This window comes from Hemicordylus capensis, chromosome 13 (genome assembly GCF_027244095.1).
Source record: "Hemicordylus capensis ecotype Gifberg chromosome 13, rHemCap1.1.pri, whole genome shotgun sequence".
In the NCBI taxonomy this organism is placed as follows: Eukaryota; Metazoa; Chordata; class Lepidosauria; order Squamata; family Cordylidae; genus Hemicordylus; species Hemicordylus capensis.
In genome coordinates, this window is record NC_069669.1 from 12,760,681 (window position 1) to 12,781,283 (window position 20,603).

At 43.3% G+C, this 20,603-nt stretch overlaps 1 protein-coding gene across 23 annotated transcripts in view; it reads left to right on the plus strand.

The window, feature by feature from the left end:
• Window positions 1-20,603, plus strand: part of RBFOX1 (RNA binding fox-1 homolog 1) — a 1,664,339-nt gene that overhangs the window by 1,577,844 nt on the left and 65,892 nt on the right. For all 23 annotated transcript variants that reach the window (XM_053276061.1, XM_053276046.1, XM_053276045.1 and 20 more), the window contains one exon: window positions 18,528-18,660. In XM_053276061.1, the coding sequence (XP_053132036.1) occupies window positions 18,528-18,660 (133 nt within the window). The remainder of the gene's footprint in view (window positions 1-18,527; window positions 18,661-20,603) is intronic.

Genomic DNA, 20,603 nt, shown 5'->3' on the forward strand with positions numbered 1-20,603 from the left:
TAGTCCAGCTCTTTCTATATATGCATATGGTCTGATAGGGCTGAATTTTTTTCTTATTTCTGAATGGAAATAAGAGCTAAAACCAGTTTAGATAGTGGCTTCTTCTCAATGGTGCACTCCATGTGGAAGTGGAAATCTTCCGATGCTTCATACCCCAGTCTATTTCACAAAGCCCTTTTATGCCACCCTTTCCTTATGATTGGAGTTGGTGGCCGCCGTGCTAATGTGCATAGGCTCCATTTATCTAGAGAAGGGTTTTTTAAATAAAATAAAATAAAATATTGCTGCTTCTACATAGAATACAAGAAACTGCCTTAGACTGAGTCAGACCATTCAGGGGCGTAACTATAATAGGGCAAGGGGAGACAGTTGTCTGGGGGCCCACTGCCTTGGGGGGCCCCCAGAGGGAAGTCACATGACTGACTCCCCCACTGCGCACCTGCCCGGGCTTCCTTCAGTTGTTTTCATCCTCCCAAACTGATGTGAGTGTTAAGACCTGGAGCTCCCAGAACAGCACGTCTTTCTCTAGTGCCATTAAATGACTTGCATCGTCCACGATTTACAAAACCTTTAAAAAAATAATTTAGGATGATGTTCTATTGTGGCACATAGGTGTAGGGTTGTGTGTGTGTGTGTGTGTGTGTGTGTGTGTGTGTGTGTGTGTGTGTAACTATGCTTTTTGTTACCACTATTCAGCCTCATTTAAGATTTCTTTACTTCATGAGCTGAGCTTCAGTGAGGGAGGGGCCCATTTTAAAATCTTGTCTCTGGTCCCACTCCAACCTTGCTATGCCCCTGAGACCATTGGTCCATCTAGCTCAGAATTGTCTACACTGACTGGCAGCAGCTTCTCAAAGGTGACAAGCAGGAGTCCTTTCCTTTCCCCAGCCCTGCCTGGAGATACTGCCAGGGAGTGAACCTGGGACCATCAGCATGGAGGTCTTATGATGGACTAGTACCAGGACACCCTAAAATGAATGGCAGGGAATGCCCACTGAATTGCACAGGTTCCTTCCAAATGGCTGTGGGATGCATTGAATTGCCAAATGGCCAATGGCGGTCACATGACCTGTTGTTGTTGCCTTTCCTGGGCATACCTCTCATGCATATTGCACATCAGTGTTATTTGATGTTCAGTGTTAAACACCTAGCAGAGATTATGAGCATGTGTGTTCCTTTGGTTTAGTATAGTAGTCTGCCCAGCACTTACAACTGGCTTTGAAAGCTCTCGTCTCCCACATTTGCAGGAGATTATGTTGGCTGCTACGGGAGGCAGGGTCTTTTTGGTGGTAGCACTGAAATTGCAGAATGCCCTGCTCATGGAGATCAGTTTAGCCCCTTCTCTTGTAAAAGACTCAGCAGGCTTTTAACCCATATGTCACTTGAATTTCCAAGTTGTTTCATTTCATGTTGAAATAAAGCTGCTATTTTTCTTAAGCTCGGCTATCATACCTTATGTCTGCTTTACTCTTGCTTCTGTCTGCAGCTATCATATGGCTACCTTTAGTATTTTTAATATGTTGTGATTCTCTTGTTTGCTTTAATGTTGTAAGGCACTTTGAGTATTTTGAAGCAGGAAGGTTGAGTAACAGGAGCAAGCAAATTTCTGGTTCCAATCCTACCACAGTCAAGAACTCACAAGGTGGCTTGTATTCCCAGTCTGAAATATGGGATGATAATAGGGCTGTTGCAAGGATTAAGGTGCGTGAAGTGTTGAACCCGCCCAGAGAAGCACTGTTTAAATATGAAATATTTATTGAGAGGAGAGCTGGTCTTTATTCTATTTATTTATTGTTAAATGTGTAGACCGCCTTTCATTAAAACAATCCCAAGGCGGTTTACACAGAAATTAAAAACAAGGCTTTAAAAATGACACCATCAAAACACTAAGCTAAAATTTAAAAGAAATCTGACTAAAAAGATTTAAAATACAAGCACAAAAACTGTATAAAAGACAAAGAAGCAGCATAGAGACAATCATATTAAAGCCCGGGTAAAAAGCCAAGATTTAATACGCTTTCTAAAAACTGTGATGGAGACCGAAGAGCAAAGAGCCACTGTCTTGTGGTAGCAAGCATGACTTGTCCCCTTAGCTAAGCAGGGTCTGCCCTGGTTCCTTATGAATGGGAGACTAGAAGTGTGAGCACTGCAAGATCTTCCCCTCAGGGGATGGAGCCGCTCTGGGAAGAGCAGAAGGTTTCAAGTTCCCTCCCTGGCAGCATCCCCAAGATAGGGCTGAGAGAGATTCCTGCCTGCAATCTTGGAGAAGCTGCTGCCAGTCTGTGAAGACAATATTGATAGACCAATGGTCTGACTCAGTATATGGCAGTTTCCTATGTTCCTATGTTCCAGAAGGTTCTGGAGCTCTTTACATACAACAACTCTTAGTACAGTGCACTGCTATGTGCAGGATTCTGTTGAGCATGTCTATTATTAATTGCAATTTCCTATGGCATGATCTACATACACTCAGCAAAAGAAAAGGAAAAGTAGGTAGCGCAAAATCTTCTAAATCTATTCCATGGTGCTCGGGTCCTTTACATAATTGTCTGCGAAAACTTCCATCAGTTTCTGTAATTAAACTAATGGTCTAAATGAATTTCCAGATCACTAGCTATTCATTCCAATATGTCATTACACTGAGTTCAATTAATAGAAAGTAAGTTTACAGCCCATTGTGTCCCTAAAATGCCATTCTATTTTAGCTCTTTTAATTAGCAATATTCGTTCGGCTACCACCAACTCCCACCTACCCATTCAGACCACACACACACTCATTTGGTGTGCCCCGTTGTCGGACTCTGGTGTCCTCTGTTGTTTGGTATTAAAATAAACAGAGTGAAACACTGGTAATTAAAACCCTAATGTCTTTCTGACTCTTAAAGTTCACTGGCCCTGATCCAGTGGTTTCATTTGAGGTATGGGAACTCCAAAGATGGACATGGCGCTTCCCCATCTGCAGAGATTTGACCCAGTCCATGAGCATTTGCTCCAAAGTTCAAGCTCCCTATTTAATTGCAAAGGAGAGAATCAGAAAGGTATGTGTGTGCATCTGCCTCTTCTGTCAAAAAATAAAATAATATTGAGCTGCAAAAGTTCATGGAAGATCTTCACACCCTGGTTATCTGCATGAGTGACAGAAAATAAATGCAGCTCCAGCTGCTGACAGCCATCTTGATCAAAGAGTCCTTTGGCTTCAGGGGCCAGGAAGTACTGCAGTACCAAGGGCTGCCTCTCTGCTGCTTGCACAATGCATTGCGGGATACTGGAGGACCCAGCTCGGGTTTTTTCCCCCCTCCTGCATGAAGCAGGGTTTTTTCCCCCCTTTGGCTCAGATTTAAGCTTGAATTGGCTTCAGATTTCCCCTAGAATGAAATTCCAAGACAAACTTGGAAATTCCAGCTGTGACCAAACCTCTGAGAAATTCTAGGAGGAGCCAAAAGGACTTTGAGAGGGCTAGCAAAACTGATGTGTAATGTGAAAACTAAGTATTTAACATTTCTCAGTAAAATTAGAAATGTGCAAACAAAAAAACCTCTCTTGCAAGACGAGGGTTATTGCACATTTCTAAGCTGCTGAGTTTCCTCTACCATGATTTCGCAGCAAATTAGGAGAATCAAATTCAACTGAAACATCAGGAGAATTCCAAGAGAACAAGAGTTTTGCCAAGACCACTAATAATTCTCGGGTGGTTTCTGCACATCTGAAGTCAGTTTCGATGAATGGCATTCCTTCACTTCCTACGTTTCTTTTCTCTGTCTTCTCCTTTTCTTTTTGACTTAGTGCCTCCTCATAGAAAGGAAAATACAGCTCCCACCCAGTTATGCTGTCTAGTATGCATCCAAACAGCATGCTTGTGTCTTGATATTTCTTTCATAGAAATAGATATGACAGATAAGTAGCCGCCGTGGGATACTTTTGCCTTGTGTCAAAGAGATATTAAAACAATAAACTACATTGCCCTGGGATTTTAGCTCAGGAGCAAACTGGAAACAACAAGGCAAAGATGAGATAGTTTTGAAAGGTGGCAAGGCAGTTCTTCAGGAAAACTCCCCAGAAACCTGCTGTGATACCACTCGCAGAAAATATTTTGTTGTGACATCTTAAGTGGATAGTGGAGAAGTTTGTGGCTATCTCAAATTCTGCCAATCTGCTTTTTTATTTAAAAAAAAGAATTGGTTTGCATTCAGAGTTATTCATGAAGTAGGCATAGAAATCTGAAAAAAACACATTAGTTCGATACGATAAATCTTTATTGTCATTGTCCTGTACAGAACAACGAGATTGAAAGAATCTACAACAACCTCTACAGGACCTAACAAAGAATAGCTGAATATATCCCAATATACCACCACCACCCCATATACCCATTACTCTAAAAACTCTAAAAGAAACACTAAAGAACCTCTACTCCTAAAAGACAACATTTCCTGACGACTATAGATAACCCGACCGAAAAAAACCCATCTCCAAGTCGAGGAGCTCTCAGCCGCAGCGTCTAAATGCGCCGCCATCTTGACTACCTTTTAAAAAAACTTCCTTTAAAAAAACCACACCTTCCTTTAAAAAAACTTCCTTTAAAAAAACCACACCACTATATTTATTTTAATTTTTATTGCAACCTACATCTATCAAAATGATTTATTAGGGCTGAAATACTATGCACACTCAACTTGGAATCCAAGCCCTGTTGAATTCAGTGCTAGTTGCTTCTGAGTAAACATGCCTACACCGTGCATAATTAACCTATGGAATTCTCTGCCATTGGATGTGGTGATGGCCACTAGCTTGGATGGCTTTAAAAGGGGATTTGACAGATTCATGGAGGACAGGTTTATCAACGGCTACTAGTTGGAGGGCTATAGGCTACCTCCAGCCTCAGAGGCAGGATGCCTCTGAGTACCAGTTGCAGGGGAGTAACAGCAGGAGAGAGGGCCTGCCCTCAACTCCTGCCTGTAGGCTTCCAGTGGCATCTGGTGGGCCACTGTGTGAAACAGGATGCTGGACTAGATAGACCTTGGGCCTGATCCAGCAGGGCTGCTCTTATGTTCTTATGCATAGGATTGTGCTGTGAGACTTTTATGCCCCTATCAATTTTCACAGCAACAACAAAGTTTTTCTCCTCCCATCTACTAGAATGCAGGGCCATCGATTGAAACTCCCCAACAGTAGATTCAGGAAAGGTATAAGGAAACACTTCTTCATGGAACACATAATTAATCTATGGAATTCTTGGCCGTAAAAGGTGATCGTGGAGGCCACTGGCTTAGATGGCTTCAAATGGAGTTAAAGAACATCATGGGGGAGAAATCTATCAATGGCTCCTAGTCATAGAACCTCCAGCTTCAGTGGCAATATACCGCTGAATATTAAGGTAGTGTGAATCTTTAGAGGCCTATTTGGATTACGCCCATTTTGACCCACCGGCTCAAAGTACCATCTGAGGGTGGCCAAGGAGGGGGTCAAAGCAAGGTAAAGGAAACCAAATCCTTCAATCTGTCAAAGCTTTGCTTGAGCCCCCTATACCTCACCCCCCACATTCCTCAAACTACGTACCAGGAACAGCAGGGGGAAGATGAAAAGGGCCCTAGTTCTTCCTCTTTGCAGCCTCAAAAAAAGACTACAAATTCCAGGATTACTTGGCCCATGTTTTGGGACTCGGTGAGAAAAGGCTAAAAACACTTCACCCCTGATAGTTTATTAGTGGGGGTGAGGGGGCAAAATTTCACTTTGCATCACCAAAGGACTCAGCTTGAAGGGAAGCAGGGCCCTTCGAAGCCAGGCTGAAGGGGACCAAAGCAACTTGGGAACCCTTCAGAAGCTCCGAGGTGGTCCCCAAAGGGAAGTGTCCCCACTTTTCACAGGCCTGCTTAAAACCAACTGCAGGCAAGCAGCAGAAAGAGAGGCTATTTGGCTATACATCCTATTTTTGGACTCCCAAGAAGGATCTGATTGGCCAATGTGGGATTCATGGAGTAACTCAACAGCGCATAATTTCACACATAATTAACCTATGGAATTCTCTGCCATGGGATGTGGGGATGGCCACTAGTTTGGATTTATCTATCTATCTACATTTCTAGGCTGCCCTACACCCAAAGGTCTCAGAGCGGGTTACAATCAATTCTATATGAAACATAATTAAAATTCAGCATCATAAAATCAAAAATACAGTTATTAAAAAATACAGTGCCTGAGAGGGGGAGAACCACTACGTCTCTAGTCAAAGGCCAGGGTAAAGAGGTGTGTCTTCACCATTCTCCTGAATGTGCACAGTGTCGGAGCTTGGCACACCTCAGAGGGGGAGGGCATTCCACAGCCTCGGGGCCACCACAGAGAAAGCCTTCTCACATGCCCTTACCCCTTTAACTGCTGACAATGCTGACACTACCAAGAAGGCCTCTCCAACAGATCTTAAGTGATGTTCCTTCAGGTATTTGGAGCCCAGGTTGTTCAGGGCTTTATAAGTCAGTGTAAAAAGCTTGAATCGGGCTTGGTGTTAAATCAGCAATCAGTTCAGTTCCTTTAAGACCAGATGGCTTTAAACGGGGATTAGAGAAATTCATGGAGGACAGGTCCATCAATGGCTACTAGTCTTGATGGCTATAGGCTACCTCCAGGCTCAGAAGTAGGATGCCACTAAATACCAGTTGCAGGGGAGTAGCAGCAGCAGGAAAGAGGGCATGCCCTCAGCTCTTGCTTTTGGGCTTCTCGGAGGCATCTGGTGGGTAGGGATGTGCAAACTGGTTTGAATTCAAACCAAACTGTGGGGGGGGGGCGGTTTCGAGCAAAACCAAAACTGAACCTCCCCCTCCCAGTTCAAACCCGGTTCAAATTCGAACCAAACCGGGCAAACCGGTTTTGTGCACATCCCTACTGGTGGGCCATTGTGGGAAACAGGATGCTGGAGAAGATGGGTCTTGGGCCTTGTCCAGCAGGGCTGTCCTTATGTTCTCACTCCATTTATTATCCTTGTGCAGTTCTGTGGTTAATGGAATTTATTAATTTTCCATTAATAAATTATCTAATTTCCCCCCTCGTTAACAACATCAATCAGGAGCTAGTCAATTTCTTGAAAGACTCCTCAGAACTAGAAAGAAGAGCTCCTCCTTCCGACCAGATATGTTAAGAAAAACCAGCTCTTTACAAACGAACTCAGTAGTTCTGCCAAGCAACTCACTGTAAAATGAATTTACAGGGGAATTTATTCTTTGCTCCCTGAGTGAAATGCTACATGAATCTTGCCCAGGGGGAGTTGTCAATATGTTTGAGAGCTGAGATCACAAATATAATATCCATGCTTTTTTTTTTTTAAGCTCTCATTATAACACATTTAGAAACCAAGCCATCTTTGAGATGTTACTTGAATTAATTTGCAGCATTTCTTTATGGTACTTGAGGGGGGAAATCATCTGCTGGTTATTGGGAATAATGTGGGGAACACACACATACACACCCCTTATAGTGCTACATGCATTGTATATTGGAGAGCTTTACTCTGAGCCAATGAGTGGGGGGGGGGGGAGGAAAATTTTTCGGACATGCAGTTCAATATTGCAAGCACTTTTGCGTTCTCATTTTTAGACATATCTCCAGATGTCTAACTGTGTGAAAAGTGAAGGAAATGTAACATTTGCAGGCAGAAATATTGGTGATGCTGTCTCTTTAGATAAATGTTATCTATAATTTGAAAAGGGAGGGGAGAGGTTGGAAAGAGATTTGGGGGTTTCAAGGGAATGTATTCTGATTAACATAAAGCTTGCATAAGGCAGTAGAAGGGAGTTGTGTGGCTTTTGGAATACAGAGATGCTTCTCCCACCCACTGCGAAGACCTTGAGGGCCGGTGCCCAAATTTTGAAAAAGGGAAATTCACAGCCGATGATGATGATGATGTCAGGATTCCTCCTCAGAAACGGTCTTCTGAGAATCTTCAAAAGAAGCCAGATACGTTTCTATAAGAGGTGGAATTTCTCTGCACATCCTTACTTTGAGATCGCTTTTCTGTGGTCATAGGAACATAGAAAGCTTCCTTCTACCAAATATTATGTCAGTGTTTTACTTTGGTTTTAAACACATCAATGTTTTATTCTTGTTGTGTTTTGAATTGTAAAACACCCAGAGATTTTTATTTGGGACAGTATAGAAAAGTGCTAAATAAACAATAAATAGTTCAGATAGGTTACTGCTGTCTTTGAACAAAGGAGGAAGGAAGATCTCCTTCTCCTTTCCTTATCTGTTTTCTTTTTTAAAAAAAATGGTTGGAAATTTCACATTTGTCGGAGATTTCGCACTTGACTACTGAGCATTCAGGGGAGTAATGGCAGGAGAGAGGGCACGCCCTCAACTCCCACCTGTGGCTTCTAGTGGCATCTGGTGGGCCACTGTGTGAAACAGGATGCTGGACTAGATGGGCCTTCTTGGGCCTGATCCAGCAGGGCTGTTCTGATGTTCTTATTCTTGCCAGTCCAGAACAGGAACAGCCATGTGTTCTTGACCTGGTCAATATCTAGATGGCCTTAATAGACTATGCTCAATATTTTGCACTTCATATATTGTGATATAATTACTACAGTCACTTCAAAAATGACTACCAAGGCCAAACTAGAATTATGATAAGCTCATGGCTGCTGCAGAAAACAGCAGGCGTTTGTCTAGTCCCACAGTCCCAACACTATCCAGTACAATTAGGCCATTTCATGAAATCAGGATTTCCTACATTTCCAAATCCCCAGAGAGCAGCAGCCAATGATATTGGAGCATCCTGGTGTCGGGACATAGGCGAGTTGTAGCAGACAGCCATTACTTTCAACCCCTTATTTATTATTTTATTTTATTTTATTTTATTTTATTTATTTATTTATTTATTCAATTGCTATACCGCCCTTCCAAAAATGGCTCAGGGCGGTTTATACAGAGAAATAATAAAGAAATAAGATGGATCCCTGTCCCCAAATGGCTCACAATCTAAACAGAAACATAAGACAGACACCAGCAACAATCACTGGAGGTCCTGTGCTGGGGGTGGAGAGGGCCAGTTACTCTCCCCCTGGTAAATAAAGAGAATCACCACGTTAAAAGGTGCCTCTTTGCCTAGTTAGCAAGTTATTATTGATGAAGAACGTATTAAAATGGAGAACATATTTAAATATTGGCCTGGCCTTCCAGGGTTTAAACAAACAAACAAAAGTATTTAATTGGTTTTAAATGGTTCTGCATTGTTTTAAAGTTGTTTTTATATTGTTTTAAGCAGTGTGTTTTACAGAGTGTTTGTTTTTATCTTTCTTAAACTTGTTGTGAACTGCCTAGAGACTTTGGATGGGGCGGTCTAGAAATGTAATAAGTAAATGAATAAATAATAAACGTTAATAAGGGTATTTGCACAACTGACACGGCGAGTGGGCAGGTGGGAGGGATCCCACATTGAGCATACTCATCTACCCATAAGAACATCCCCCCCAGACAAGCCTCCCCAGATGAGCATCCCCCCAGACTGGCATCCCAAAACATACCTTCCCCCCAGATGAGCATCCCACATTGGTGAGATACGATCCATGCTCTTACATGCAGTGTAGGTCTCTGGAGGCCAGGACATGTCATCCTGGCCTCCATGTATCTCACAATGCACCACGTGCTGCGCACAGCACATTGGGGGATTCCCCCATCAGACAGGTGCTCTAGGGGCCCGTCTCTGAGTCATGCTGCAAGAACAGACACACAATCCCGGAAGACAGGTTAAGGATGCGCTTGTGCCCTTAGCCCTGGCTATTTAAAAGCCGGAGGAAACAGATGTGTCTTAAGGGTCTTTTTACAAACAGTCCGAGAGGGAGAAGTTCTGGTTTTGACAGGGAGTGCCTTCCAGGGTCCTGGGGCAGCCACAGAGAAAGCCCGCTCCCAAGCAGCCACCAAATGAGCTGGTGGTAACTCTAGCCAGACTTCCCCAGATTATCTTAACAGGCAGGAGAGATCATGACCAAGGAAGGCAGCGCTCTTTTCAACCCTGGACCCAAGCCATTAAGTGCTTTATAGGTAATATCGGGCACTTTGTATTTTGCTCGGGGGGTCACCCTTTTATTTTGCACATAGCAAGCTCTTCTGCATTACCCCACCCAACTGGAGGGGATTGCTCTGCTCACCAAGGCGAGTGTCCTATACATCAGGCTCCAAAACACAATTAAGATTATGGGTGCTTCACATGAATGCATGTATTATTCACCTGAATCCACCCTGTTTGCCCAATTCTTTTGCTTAGAATAGGGGAGCTTTGTGTGAAGAGGGCAGTACACGCGCATCGGCCTCTGTGCGGTAGCGCACCCTCCGCATTTATGCTAACTTGGCAAAGAGGCACCTTTTAACGTGGTGATTCTCTTTATTGAGCAGGGGGAGAGTAACTGGCCCTATCCACTCCCAGCACAGGACCTCCAGTGACTGTTACTGGTGTGTATCTCATGTTTCTTTTTAGATTGTGAGCCCTTTGGGGATGGGGATCCATCCTATTTATTTATTATCCTATTTATTATCCTCTTTATTTATTATCCTATTTAGTATAAACTGCCCTGAGCCATTTTTGGAAGGGCGGTGTAGAAATTGAATACATACATACATACATACATACATACATACATACATACATACATACATAATATATTACACGATATTAATTTATTTATTTTCTACTTATGTACCGCCCTTTGTCCCAACACCCTAGGGCAGTTATGTGTGGGGAAGGGGAAGGGAGCCCCCCACCCCACAAAGAGGGTTGCTGGATCGATGAGCCAGAACAGAGAGTATTGATGGCCCATTTCTCATGTTTAACTTAAACAAAAAACACCCTTTCTCCATGAAAATGTGTCCAACCCCCACCGCCAACTTCAGGTCTAACAATGGCTTTGCCTCTTTCCTCATCCATGTTACCATTCACTGTGCCTGCTCGTACGTCGCTATCTCCCTTTTTAAAGAACAAAAAAAGTTAATTAATCAGGGCTGTGTCAATTTCCTTGTGCCCTGTCAATTTGCGCCAGGGTGATTAATCATTAATCGTCCCCTAGTCAGCAACAAGCTGAGGGACAATTCGCAAGCCATTTATCGTGTCTTTGAAAAATAAATGGCACAGACTGCCACCCAGCAAATACATCTTGTCTTTCATAATATTTTATCGACACTTTTGCATGTTGTAATAGACTTCAGCAACAAGCAGCTGTAGTTCAATGCAATATGAATATTAAAGGAACAAATGGGAACAGATTTATAGGCTATTGCTTTTCTGTTATGTCAGTTCGGAGATTACACCAAGCAAATGAACAGTGAAAAATTACTCTTCCATGTGGGGAATGGTGATTAAACTTGTACATTAATTAGAGATTGTGTGTGTGTGTGTGTGTGTGTGTGTGTTTTCTTTTCAGTGCATTTCAAACGAAAATGGCCCGTAAGAAACTGTTTGTCCAAAAATGCCCTAGCAACTCTGTGGAGTTTAACACAATGACAAATTAATGGTTGTTTTGGTAATCCTGAAAACGTGATCTCAAGAATAAGTATGTAGATCAAGCAAGAGGTGGTGTGTCTGCACTCATTTAGCTCAACGTTTCACTTCCATTTCAGTAGTTCTTTTGCAGGAAAATCGCACTTGCCCAAGGCTGTTGCACTAACTAGCTGTGCTATATCCTTAGTTTCCATTCCAGACTAGTTTTGCACTAGCGCAAATGTGTTCACACTTTCACAACAAGGTGCACAACCTGTGGTAACTGTCTCAGTGGGCTTCATTGTGAAGCCAGCTCTTGATTTGCTACTAAGGCAAAACACTCAAAAACAATTCTGGTCAGAACTAATCTGCCTACTTTCCTTTCCCAGAGGTGCACCCCACTGCAAGTTAAGCATCATCCCCCTACACACGCACACTCTGACACAAACAGAGGTGGGTCTCACGATCAGTGAGACTTGCCGGGAAGAGGTTTGCAGGGAAAGCAGACTTAGCCAGCTCTCCCCGCAGACAAGCAGGGAGGCAGCCCTGGGTGGCCGGATCGGCTGCCCACACGAGTGTGCAGGGCATGCTGGAGAGACCCCTGAGCCGGGAGGCTGCTTTTAAGCCTCCCGATCGGGGGTCTACTCATGAGTTGCCATGGCATGGATCTGCACCGTGGCAACACATGATCGAAAAGCCTGGGTTAGCGGAGCACTTGTTCTGCTAACCTGGGCTTAGGGGACGGTAGTTTTGGCGGGTGAACCGCTTTGGTGAGACCCCAAAGTCCAGGGTTAAGAGCACCACTGTCCTTTCCCTATAATCTTAATCGATTATTGCCATCTGCACCGGTTAGCCCACTTCTCCCTCAAACATTCACACATCCATCATCTTGAACTGGGGTGGATATCATAACAGACTATACGAATACGAATATGACAAATATTGTTAGACCTGCAGTTTGTGTGTAGGGTGGTGGTGGTGGTGGTTTGGACACATTTTCATGGATAAAGGGTTGTTTTGATGAATCTTTCTCTTAAACATGAGAAATTGGCCATGAATACCTTGGTATACTACAAGTGTACCAAATTTGGTTCAAATCAGTGAGGCCGTTCTCAAGTTAGCCCACCTCCGCCTCAAACATTCACACACCCACCATCTTGAATTGGAGTGGATGGCATCATCACAAACTACATAGTTGCGGATTCCCTACAACCATTCCAGATCTGGTCCAAATTGGTCCAGGTGTTGCAAAGTTGATAGGGAGACACACACACACGTATGCACACAGATGCATGGACACACACAGGTGGTTGCTCTCATAAGCTTACTTTCTTTAAGGAAAGTTGGCTAAAATACAGGAGAGAAACTAGGAGTTTGGATGAAAAGGGTGAAGTTCCTCAAGAGGCAGTCTGTACATCCCTAGGACATCCTCTGAAGCCACCTGCTTTGGGCAAGGAAACATCACAAGACCCATAACAGGAGGATGCCCCAATGGCTGGTGGATGCGGAGAGGAGGAAAGCAATGGGGAAAGAGATTCATTCATCCATTTTGACAGCACACCTTCCTTTCAGCATATGGTGCTCTTATGCAAATCCAAATTAGAGCTGGAATGCAAAGAATAATTGGCCATTAAAAGGGCTGTATGTTTTTATGACTTTGATAGGGAATCTGCCCCCCCCCCTTGTTGGGTTTTGCATCTGTCATCTATCCCTAAGCTTCAGAACTTGAATATACAGTTTATAATGTGCATCTCATCTGGGGAATGTCTACTGCGGAGCGACGTATATGCTAGTTTCTGTGTTTTAGGCCTTTTGTTTTATGTTTTTCTAGCGTATGTGATAAAGTCTACTTCCTGGGAGCACTCTAGACAATTATTTATCTCATTTAGTGTGCAAATGAGTTGGAACAAAATGTATTTATTAATATCACTTGGGATAAATTAGTGTTTGGTTTCAATTCAGGTGTGAGCATAATGATCCCTGTACCTTCTGAGTAGTAAACTTCACTTTCCATTGGCATATCTCAACTCTGACCATAGAGAAACACGCAAATGTCCGTAGCTTTGCTACAAATACTGCTGCCAGACTAATCTGTCTTCTCCAAATGAGGACTTCACTCTGGGTACATACGGTACATTTTTCTCCCACTCTCAGTGGTTCATCCCCCAGATGAATTGTTGGAATTAATTTTAGGTTGATTTTATTACAGTCATCTAGAAAGACATACTATAATGTACATCATTATAGATAATGGGTGAAATTCAATTAGACATATCTTATGAAGTGCCATGTTAAAGTGGGAGGGGCTGAAGTTCAGTTGAGGGAAACAGAAGGTTCCAGGTTCAATCCATCTCCAGTTAAAGGAAATCTCAGAGAGGAGGGCTGTGAAAGACCTAGAGAGAGCCACCATCAGTCAGAGTACAAAATACCGGCAAAGTGGACAGCAGTCTGAGCATACAGTGGTCATAAATGTTACCATTTGCTTTAGAATTAGAAAACGGTAAAATCCAGAGGCAAGAGTCATGGGTTGCAAGGACAAGACGGTGGATTGGAATTGGTAATAATAATAGTTTAGATATGATGCACAGAGAGGCAAGTGCAGACTGCTTTTCTGGGCTCTTGCTGCTGTCTGTTTTTTTTTAGCCCCACCTCTACCAGGACTGGAATACAAGTAACTAAAGCCCTATTCAAAAGCTGGCCTGGATCAAGGAATGGGTTAACCCCAAACATCACAAACATTGCAAGATATTCCCCTTAGGGGATAGGGCCATAGAGAGTAGAAGAACATCTACTTGCATGTAGAAGGTTCCGGGTTCAATCCCTGGCAGCATCTCCAGGTAGGGCTGGGACAGACTCCTGCCTTTAACCTTGGAGAGCAATTGCCAGTCAGTGTAGACAACACTGAGCTAGTTTATTTATTTATTTAAAATATTTATACCCCGCCCCTCCAGTGCAATACTGCTCGGGGCAGCTTACAACAATAACAGACACAGATACAAGTAATAAAATTATTATTTTTCAAAGGCAGAAGTAAAAAGTTAAAGAAGCTAAAGAACCTAACAGATGTAACAAAATAATATTAAAAAGCCTCCTTTAAAAGGTGTGTTTTAAGGGTTTTTTTAAAACACTGAGGGAGGGAGCATGGCAAACCTCTTCAGGGAGGGTGTTCCAAAGCCGACAGGCCACAACTGAAAAGGTCCTATCTCTAGTTCCTGCCAACTGGATCTCTGTTAGTGGTGGGGTCATGAGCAGGGCCTGAGATGATGATCGGAGGGCCCTGGCAGATTCATAGTTGGACCAATGGTCTGACTCGGTATATGGCAGCTTCCTAGCTTCCTATGTATCCAGCCACATCAAGATTGCCAGTGCCACAAAAGAAGACAAGCCACCCCAAGTGAAAGTTGCACTTTGATTCAACTTTTGCAAGTGTGGGTGTGAAGCAGTTTGGGAGTGAGGGTGGTGGAGGAGGGGGATTAGTCCACAAGTGCATATTGTAGAAGCCAGAGGAAAAAGTTGTGGTTGTAGTATCTTCCCCGAGGTAAGGTTGTTAGGCATACTCACAACCAGTCACTTTGTGGTCTGCCCTTGGGCCTGAAGGAACAGGAGGTCAAGTAAGTTTAGAAGCCTTCTTGATTCAGACAAGACTGCAACAAACTCTGGGCAACTTGCACTTAGAAAACAGAAAGCTGAGTCACACCCAACCAAACACAACCTAATCTTAAAGAGACAGGATATATATATATATATGACAGTGGTATGCAAGGATAAGACATTAGAGTTGAATCAGGAACACTAACAGTTTAATGAGACAGATATTATTTACAGAGAGGCAAGTGCAGATTGCTTTTCAGTGCTCTTGTTGCTGGCTGGTTTGTTAGCCCCGCCTCTACACCAGGATTGGAATAAAAGTAACTAAAGCCCCATTCAACAACAACAAATATTTATATACCACTTTTCAATAAAAGTTTCCAAAGCAGTTTACATAGAGATATAACAAATAAATAAATAAGATGGCTTCCTGTCCACGAAGGGCTCACAATCTAAAAAGAAACATAAGATAGACACTAGGAGCAGTCACTGGAACCCATTCAAAAGCTGGCCTGGATCAATGAATGGGTTAACCCAAAACACCACAAAACCGGTCATCTATATAACTGGTTGATGTCACCAACTAAAGCAGGCATCTAGAACTGTGATTCTCTAGCTCAGACCTATCAATGGCTACTAGTCTGGTGTCTGTGGGCCACTGAGGCACAATGCCTCTCAATACCAGTTGCAGGGGAGCAATAACAGGAGAGAAGGCATACGTATACCTCTTGCCTGTGGGCTTCTCAGAGGCATCTGGTGAGCCACTGTGTGAAACAGGATGCTGGACAAGATGGGCCTTCTCGGACCTGATCCAGCAGGGCTGTTCTTTTGTTCTTATGTTATGTTCTTCTGCTCCCCAGATGATTTTGGATTACAACAGCCATAGTTCTCAGCCACAGTAGCCAATAGCAAGGGATTATGGGAACTGTAGGCCAACATCTGCAGGAGGGCCAAGGTTGAGCAGCCCTGCTCTGTCCCAAGTGTTTTTAATGTGGTTTTATCTATTATTTTTATCTTTTTATGAATATGAAGAATATAAATTCAAATATAAATTAGAATATAAATTCAATCAACCAAACTACCAATCAATCAATCAATACGCCCCAGCCATAGGCCCCTGGGGCTGGGGATTATGGGAGTTGAAGTCCAATAACATCTGGGGACCCAACATTGAGAATCCCTGGTGTAGAGCACCCATCAATGCATCGTGCATGTCACACGGTGCATTATGGGATATCTGGAGGCCAGGACATATTGTCCTGGGCTCCGGAGCACCATACTGCACAACACAGCCTGGATCATCCCACCCACTACCCTGCCCAGCCTCCGATTGTTGATCCTCCATGTTTTGTCCCCTTTCATTTTATTCACCTCAGCATTGTTTTGAAAATGTAAAGTGAACCCCCCCCCCAAAAAAAGTGCTGCCTTGGCAACGTGTCCATGTTCTAGCTCTAAATTAAGCCTTATATGTGTCATTACCTCTGTTCATTTGCTTTTATTGAGGTTTACCCAGTAATATTTGTTTTCCTTGCATGCCTGATTACGATATTTGTTCCAAAATCTCCCCTGGAGCAATGCTCTCTGCTTTCATTTAGGCTACACACCAGCACCCTCTTTCATTCCTCACTTGCAGCGAAGGTTCCTTTTTTATCTACTTATTTATTTGCCCCCAAGTCCTCCCATTTTGTATACCCAGTCCTCCCCACAGCCCCACCACACACACAATATTTAGACAACAGTTTAAATGTTCCTGGAACTGTATTAAAGGCTCAGTGAGAACATAGACAGACCTCTCTTCAATCCAGTTAATCTGCAGTGGACAAAATCTATTTAACTCCAAATACCTCTGCTTAACTGTAACATTGTGGGGCTTACTGCATTTTTTAAGCTTCCGTTGGAAGTCCTCAGATGTTTTGCCTTCAGCAGGCAACCTCAAATTCACCCCAAATTGCACTATAGTCAGAATTCAGTGGCAATTTAAGTATATACTACCCCAGAGGGAATGTTGCTAATCTTATCGAAACTTTTAAGCTTCCTTTGAAAGGTTAGAGAAGTTGTGTCTGAACCTCTACATTAATCTCAAATTTTTTCTTCAGGAGGAAAAAAAAAAGCAGTGGCAACTCTGAACATTTTGTCTGGAGATTGGTTAGTTGGTTGGTTGGTTGGTTCATTCATTTACCATCCAATTTAAAATGCCTTAAAATTCAAGATATAACTTCTGCAGTTTATTGCCATGAGATTTGGTTATGGTTATCAGCTTAGATGAGTTCAAAAGTCTTAGACAGATTCATGAAGGATCTGTCTATGAACTAGTAGGCCACAATATCCTCTAATTGGAGCTTGTATGGCCTGGAAGTGCTGTACCTCTGATTAACTGATTCTAGAGAAAAGCAACTGAAGATCATTTCTGCCATATTATCCTCTGGCTGACCACTGTTAGAGACAGAGGCTGCATTCACATGGAACCATGGGTTCTGCACCCCTCCCCGCACACTCCCATCCAAATTTGGATGTACTGTAAAGCATCCTCTCTACAGTAAGCGAGACTGCAGAGAGGAGGGGAACTGGCTGTGGGAGAACCAGGGCTGTGGAATCTCCCCTCACAGAAACTCAGTTGGTCCCTGCCCTGCTAGTTTTTAGATGCTAGCAACAAACAGAGGTCATTCACACAACCAGAAACTGTCCTGCTCAGGTTTGGGAGCTGTGTGTGCTCCCAATTTTCAGCTGTGTGGGAGCAAAAAACTAGGTAGGAAGAGGAAAAAATTATTGAGTTCTTTCACACAAGTGAAAACTGTGTTCTACCCAGGTTTGAGAGCTGTGTGTACTCCCAATTTTTGGTTGTGTGGAAACAAGGTAAGAGGAAAACCAGGGTAGAAATGATTGTGTAGAAGCAAGGTAGGAGGAAAACCTGGGTAGGACAGCTTTTCCTCCTACCTTAGTCAAATGTTTGGTATGAAAACTGGGTAGGACAGTGCTGTCCTAACTTGGTTGCATACAATCACTTCTACCCAGATTTCACTCCTAACTTGATCTCACACAACCAAAAATTGAGAGCACACACAGCTCCCAAACCTGGATTTATTTTGAAAGCAACAATTTTTGTTTGTTGTTTGTTTGTTGTTTGTCAAGATCCTACCCAGGATCTTGATGATCTGAATGACCTCACAGTCTTCTTCTCCTGAGCGTTTAAATGGATGGTGTTTCTGCTTTGTCTGTTTCATTCACGATTGCATTGCTATTTGGGGCTTCTGTGCTGGTTGTCTTGCTTTCAAGCTGTTTTAGTTCCTAGCTTCCTTTAATTCTTAGTGATTCCCTTTTGAATGTCTTATTGGTTTTATAGCTTTTTCTGGTTGGTCCCCTTCTAAACCTCTGAGCTAAAAGACTGGAGAAACGTGTTTTAAATGGATAAATACCTGCTTGATCTCTGAACGAGAACGCGGGGCATCTGACTACAGTTTGTTGTCTCTCTGTTTGTCTCTTGCAGTGCCAGGTTTCCCATATCCTGCTGCGACTGCCGCTGCAGCGTACAGAGGGGCACATCTAAGAGGCAGAGGCCGCACCGTCTACAACACATTCCGTGCTGCAGCCCCTCCTCCTCCAATTCCGGCATACGGCGGGTAAGTAGCTTTGGGCCTCTTTGCCTTCTTGTTCTATGTCCCCCCCACCTGGGGACACCCCCCCAATCAAGCGTTTGTTGAGTGCCATGCATGACGCTCTTGTCTCGCCACACCAAGCCCACACAGCATGTGACCAATCTCCGTTGCCTGAAGTGGAGCACCTTGTGCACGGAATTGACAAATGATAGTAATTTGCACTGTCATGGTTGGTGGCTTTAAGCATTTTATGTGTCCCGTGTTGTTATGTAAATTCCCCTTGAGAAGGAACGCTGGAGGGCGGGAAGGGGAGACAGAAACTCGTCGAGGTAGAGATGTGTTTTTTTGGATGATCGCAAACATCTGGTTATGGAGGAGGTTGAATAACATTTTAAATATTTAAATCCACAAAAGTTAAAGTCATCTCAAATCATTATTATTAATTATTATTATGTAGTAGTAGTAGTAGTAGTAGTAGTAGTAGTAGTGTCTTATATTTATTTCAAAAAGAGCTGGAAATGTTATGATTCTTTATGAACGGAGAACCAAAGTGCCTGAGGGCAAGCGGGAGCCACCAGCAGACTTGGGGTGACCTGCAGATATGTCCTTTAAACAAAAATTGTTGCTTTCAAAATAAATCCACAGAAAAAAAACAACGGGGCAAAAAACCCCAACCCACCACAAAACAAAACAAGAACCCAAACTGCTCTCACATAGGTTGGTTAGACAGAATGTTTGTGTGCAACAGATGGGTGGAGCTAATGGAACAGAGGTGAGACAAAGGTTACAGTATGGCTGTTTTGGCAAGTTATGTCCCAAATCACCTGGTCTGGCAGGCTGATGAACTGCAGTACCCTCTTTGGCCATTAGCTGGGTGGTGCTGCAGAGCAGCAAAGCTCGGTCCACAAGCTTCCACTGCCTCTGTGGAGTAAGTCACACTTGCTCTGTAGGGTCCTCCTGGACCCTACAGAGAGCTTGAATATTGTATGGATTGTGTGTAGGGGGAGCAGTACATCTCTCGGTACCCACTCTGGAATCCCTGTCATTGAGGGCCTGCCCATCCAGTGTCAGGCATGGACAACCGGTTTTGCTCTCTCTATGACAATATCCCCCCATAGGAACATAGGAAGCTGCCTTATACTGAGTCAGACCATTGGTCCATCAAGCTCAGTATTGTCTACAAAGACTGGTAGCAGCTTTTCGATGGTTGCAGGCAGGCAGGAATCTCTCTCAGCCCTAGCTTGAAGATGCCAGGAAGGGAACTTGGAACTTTCTGCCTTCAAGGATGCAGATCCTCTTCCCAGAGTGGCTTCGTCCCCTAAGATGAATGTCTTACAGTGCTCACACATGTAGTCTTCCATTCATAGGCAACCAGGGTGGACCCTGCTGAGCAAAGGGGACCATTCATGCTTGCAACTGCAATACCAGCTCTCCTCTAAAGCCCCAAAGCCAGGCTTTATTTTATTTCAAATAAATGAATGGTTGCTGTTCACGCTGGCAAGCAAGACGTAATCCAACAAACAAAGCTCATCCTTCCAGGGGATTAAAAATGTGGGGTCAGGGACAGTATTAGGGTGGGGAATAAATCTATTTCTGGACCTTGGTAAACCAAATGATTTTCATTTATTTACTTATTTATATACTGCATTTCATAAAACATATCCCAAGGCAGTTTACAAAAAGTTAATACAATAAAATTTCATACGATCACATTGTAATATTAAAATCAATTAAGTGCATAAACACACACAAACCCTCCCCCCACACACACAAAAAGCAGCTGCTATTAAAAACATTGAAAAACAAGGCTTATTTGCATAGTCATACCTCTCCATATGAATATTGGTATTGCTAGTTTGGTGCCATGTGTGTGTCTATGAAAACTCAAGAGCCATGCCACAACAGAAGGTAGAATTGAAGGAGAGTTCACACAGTACATGAGGCTGCTCATGGCAATGTCCATAATT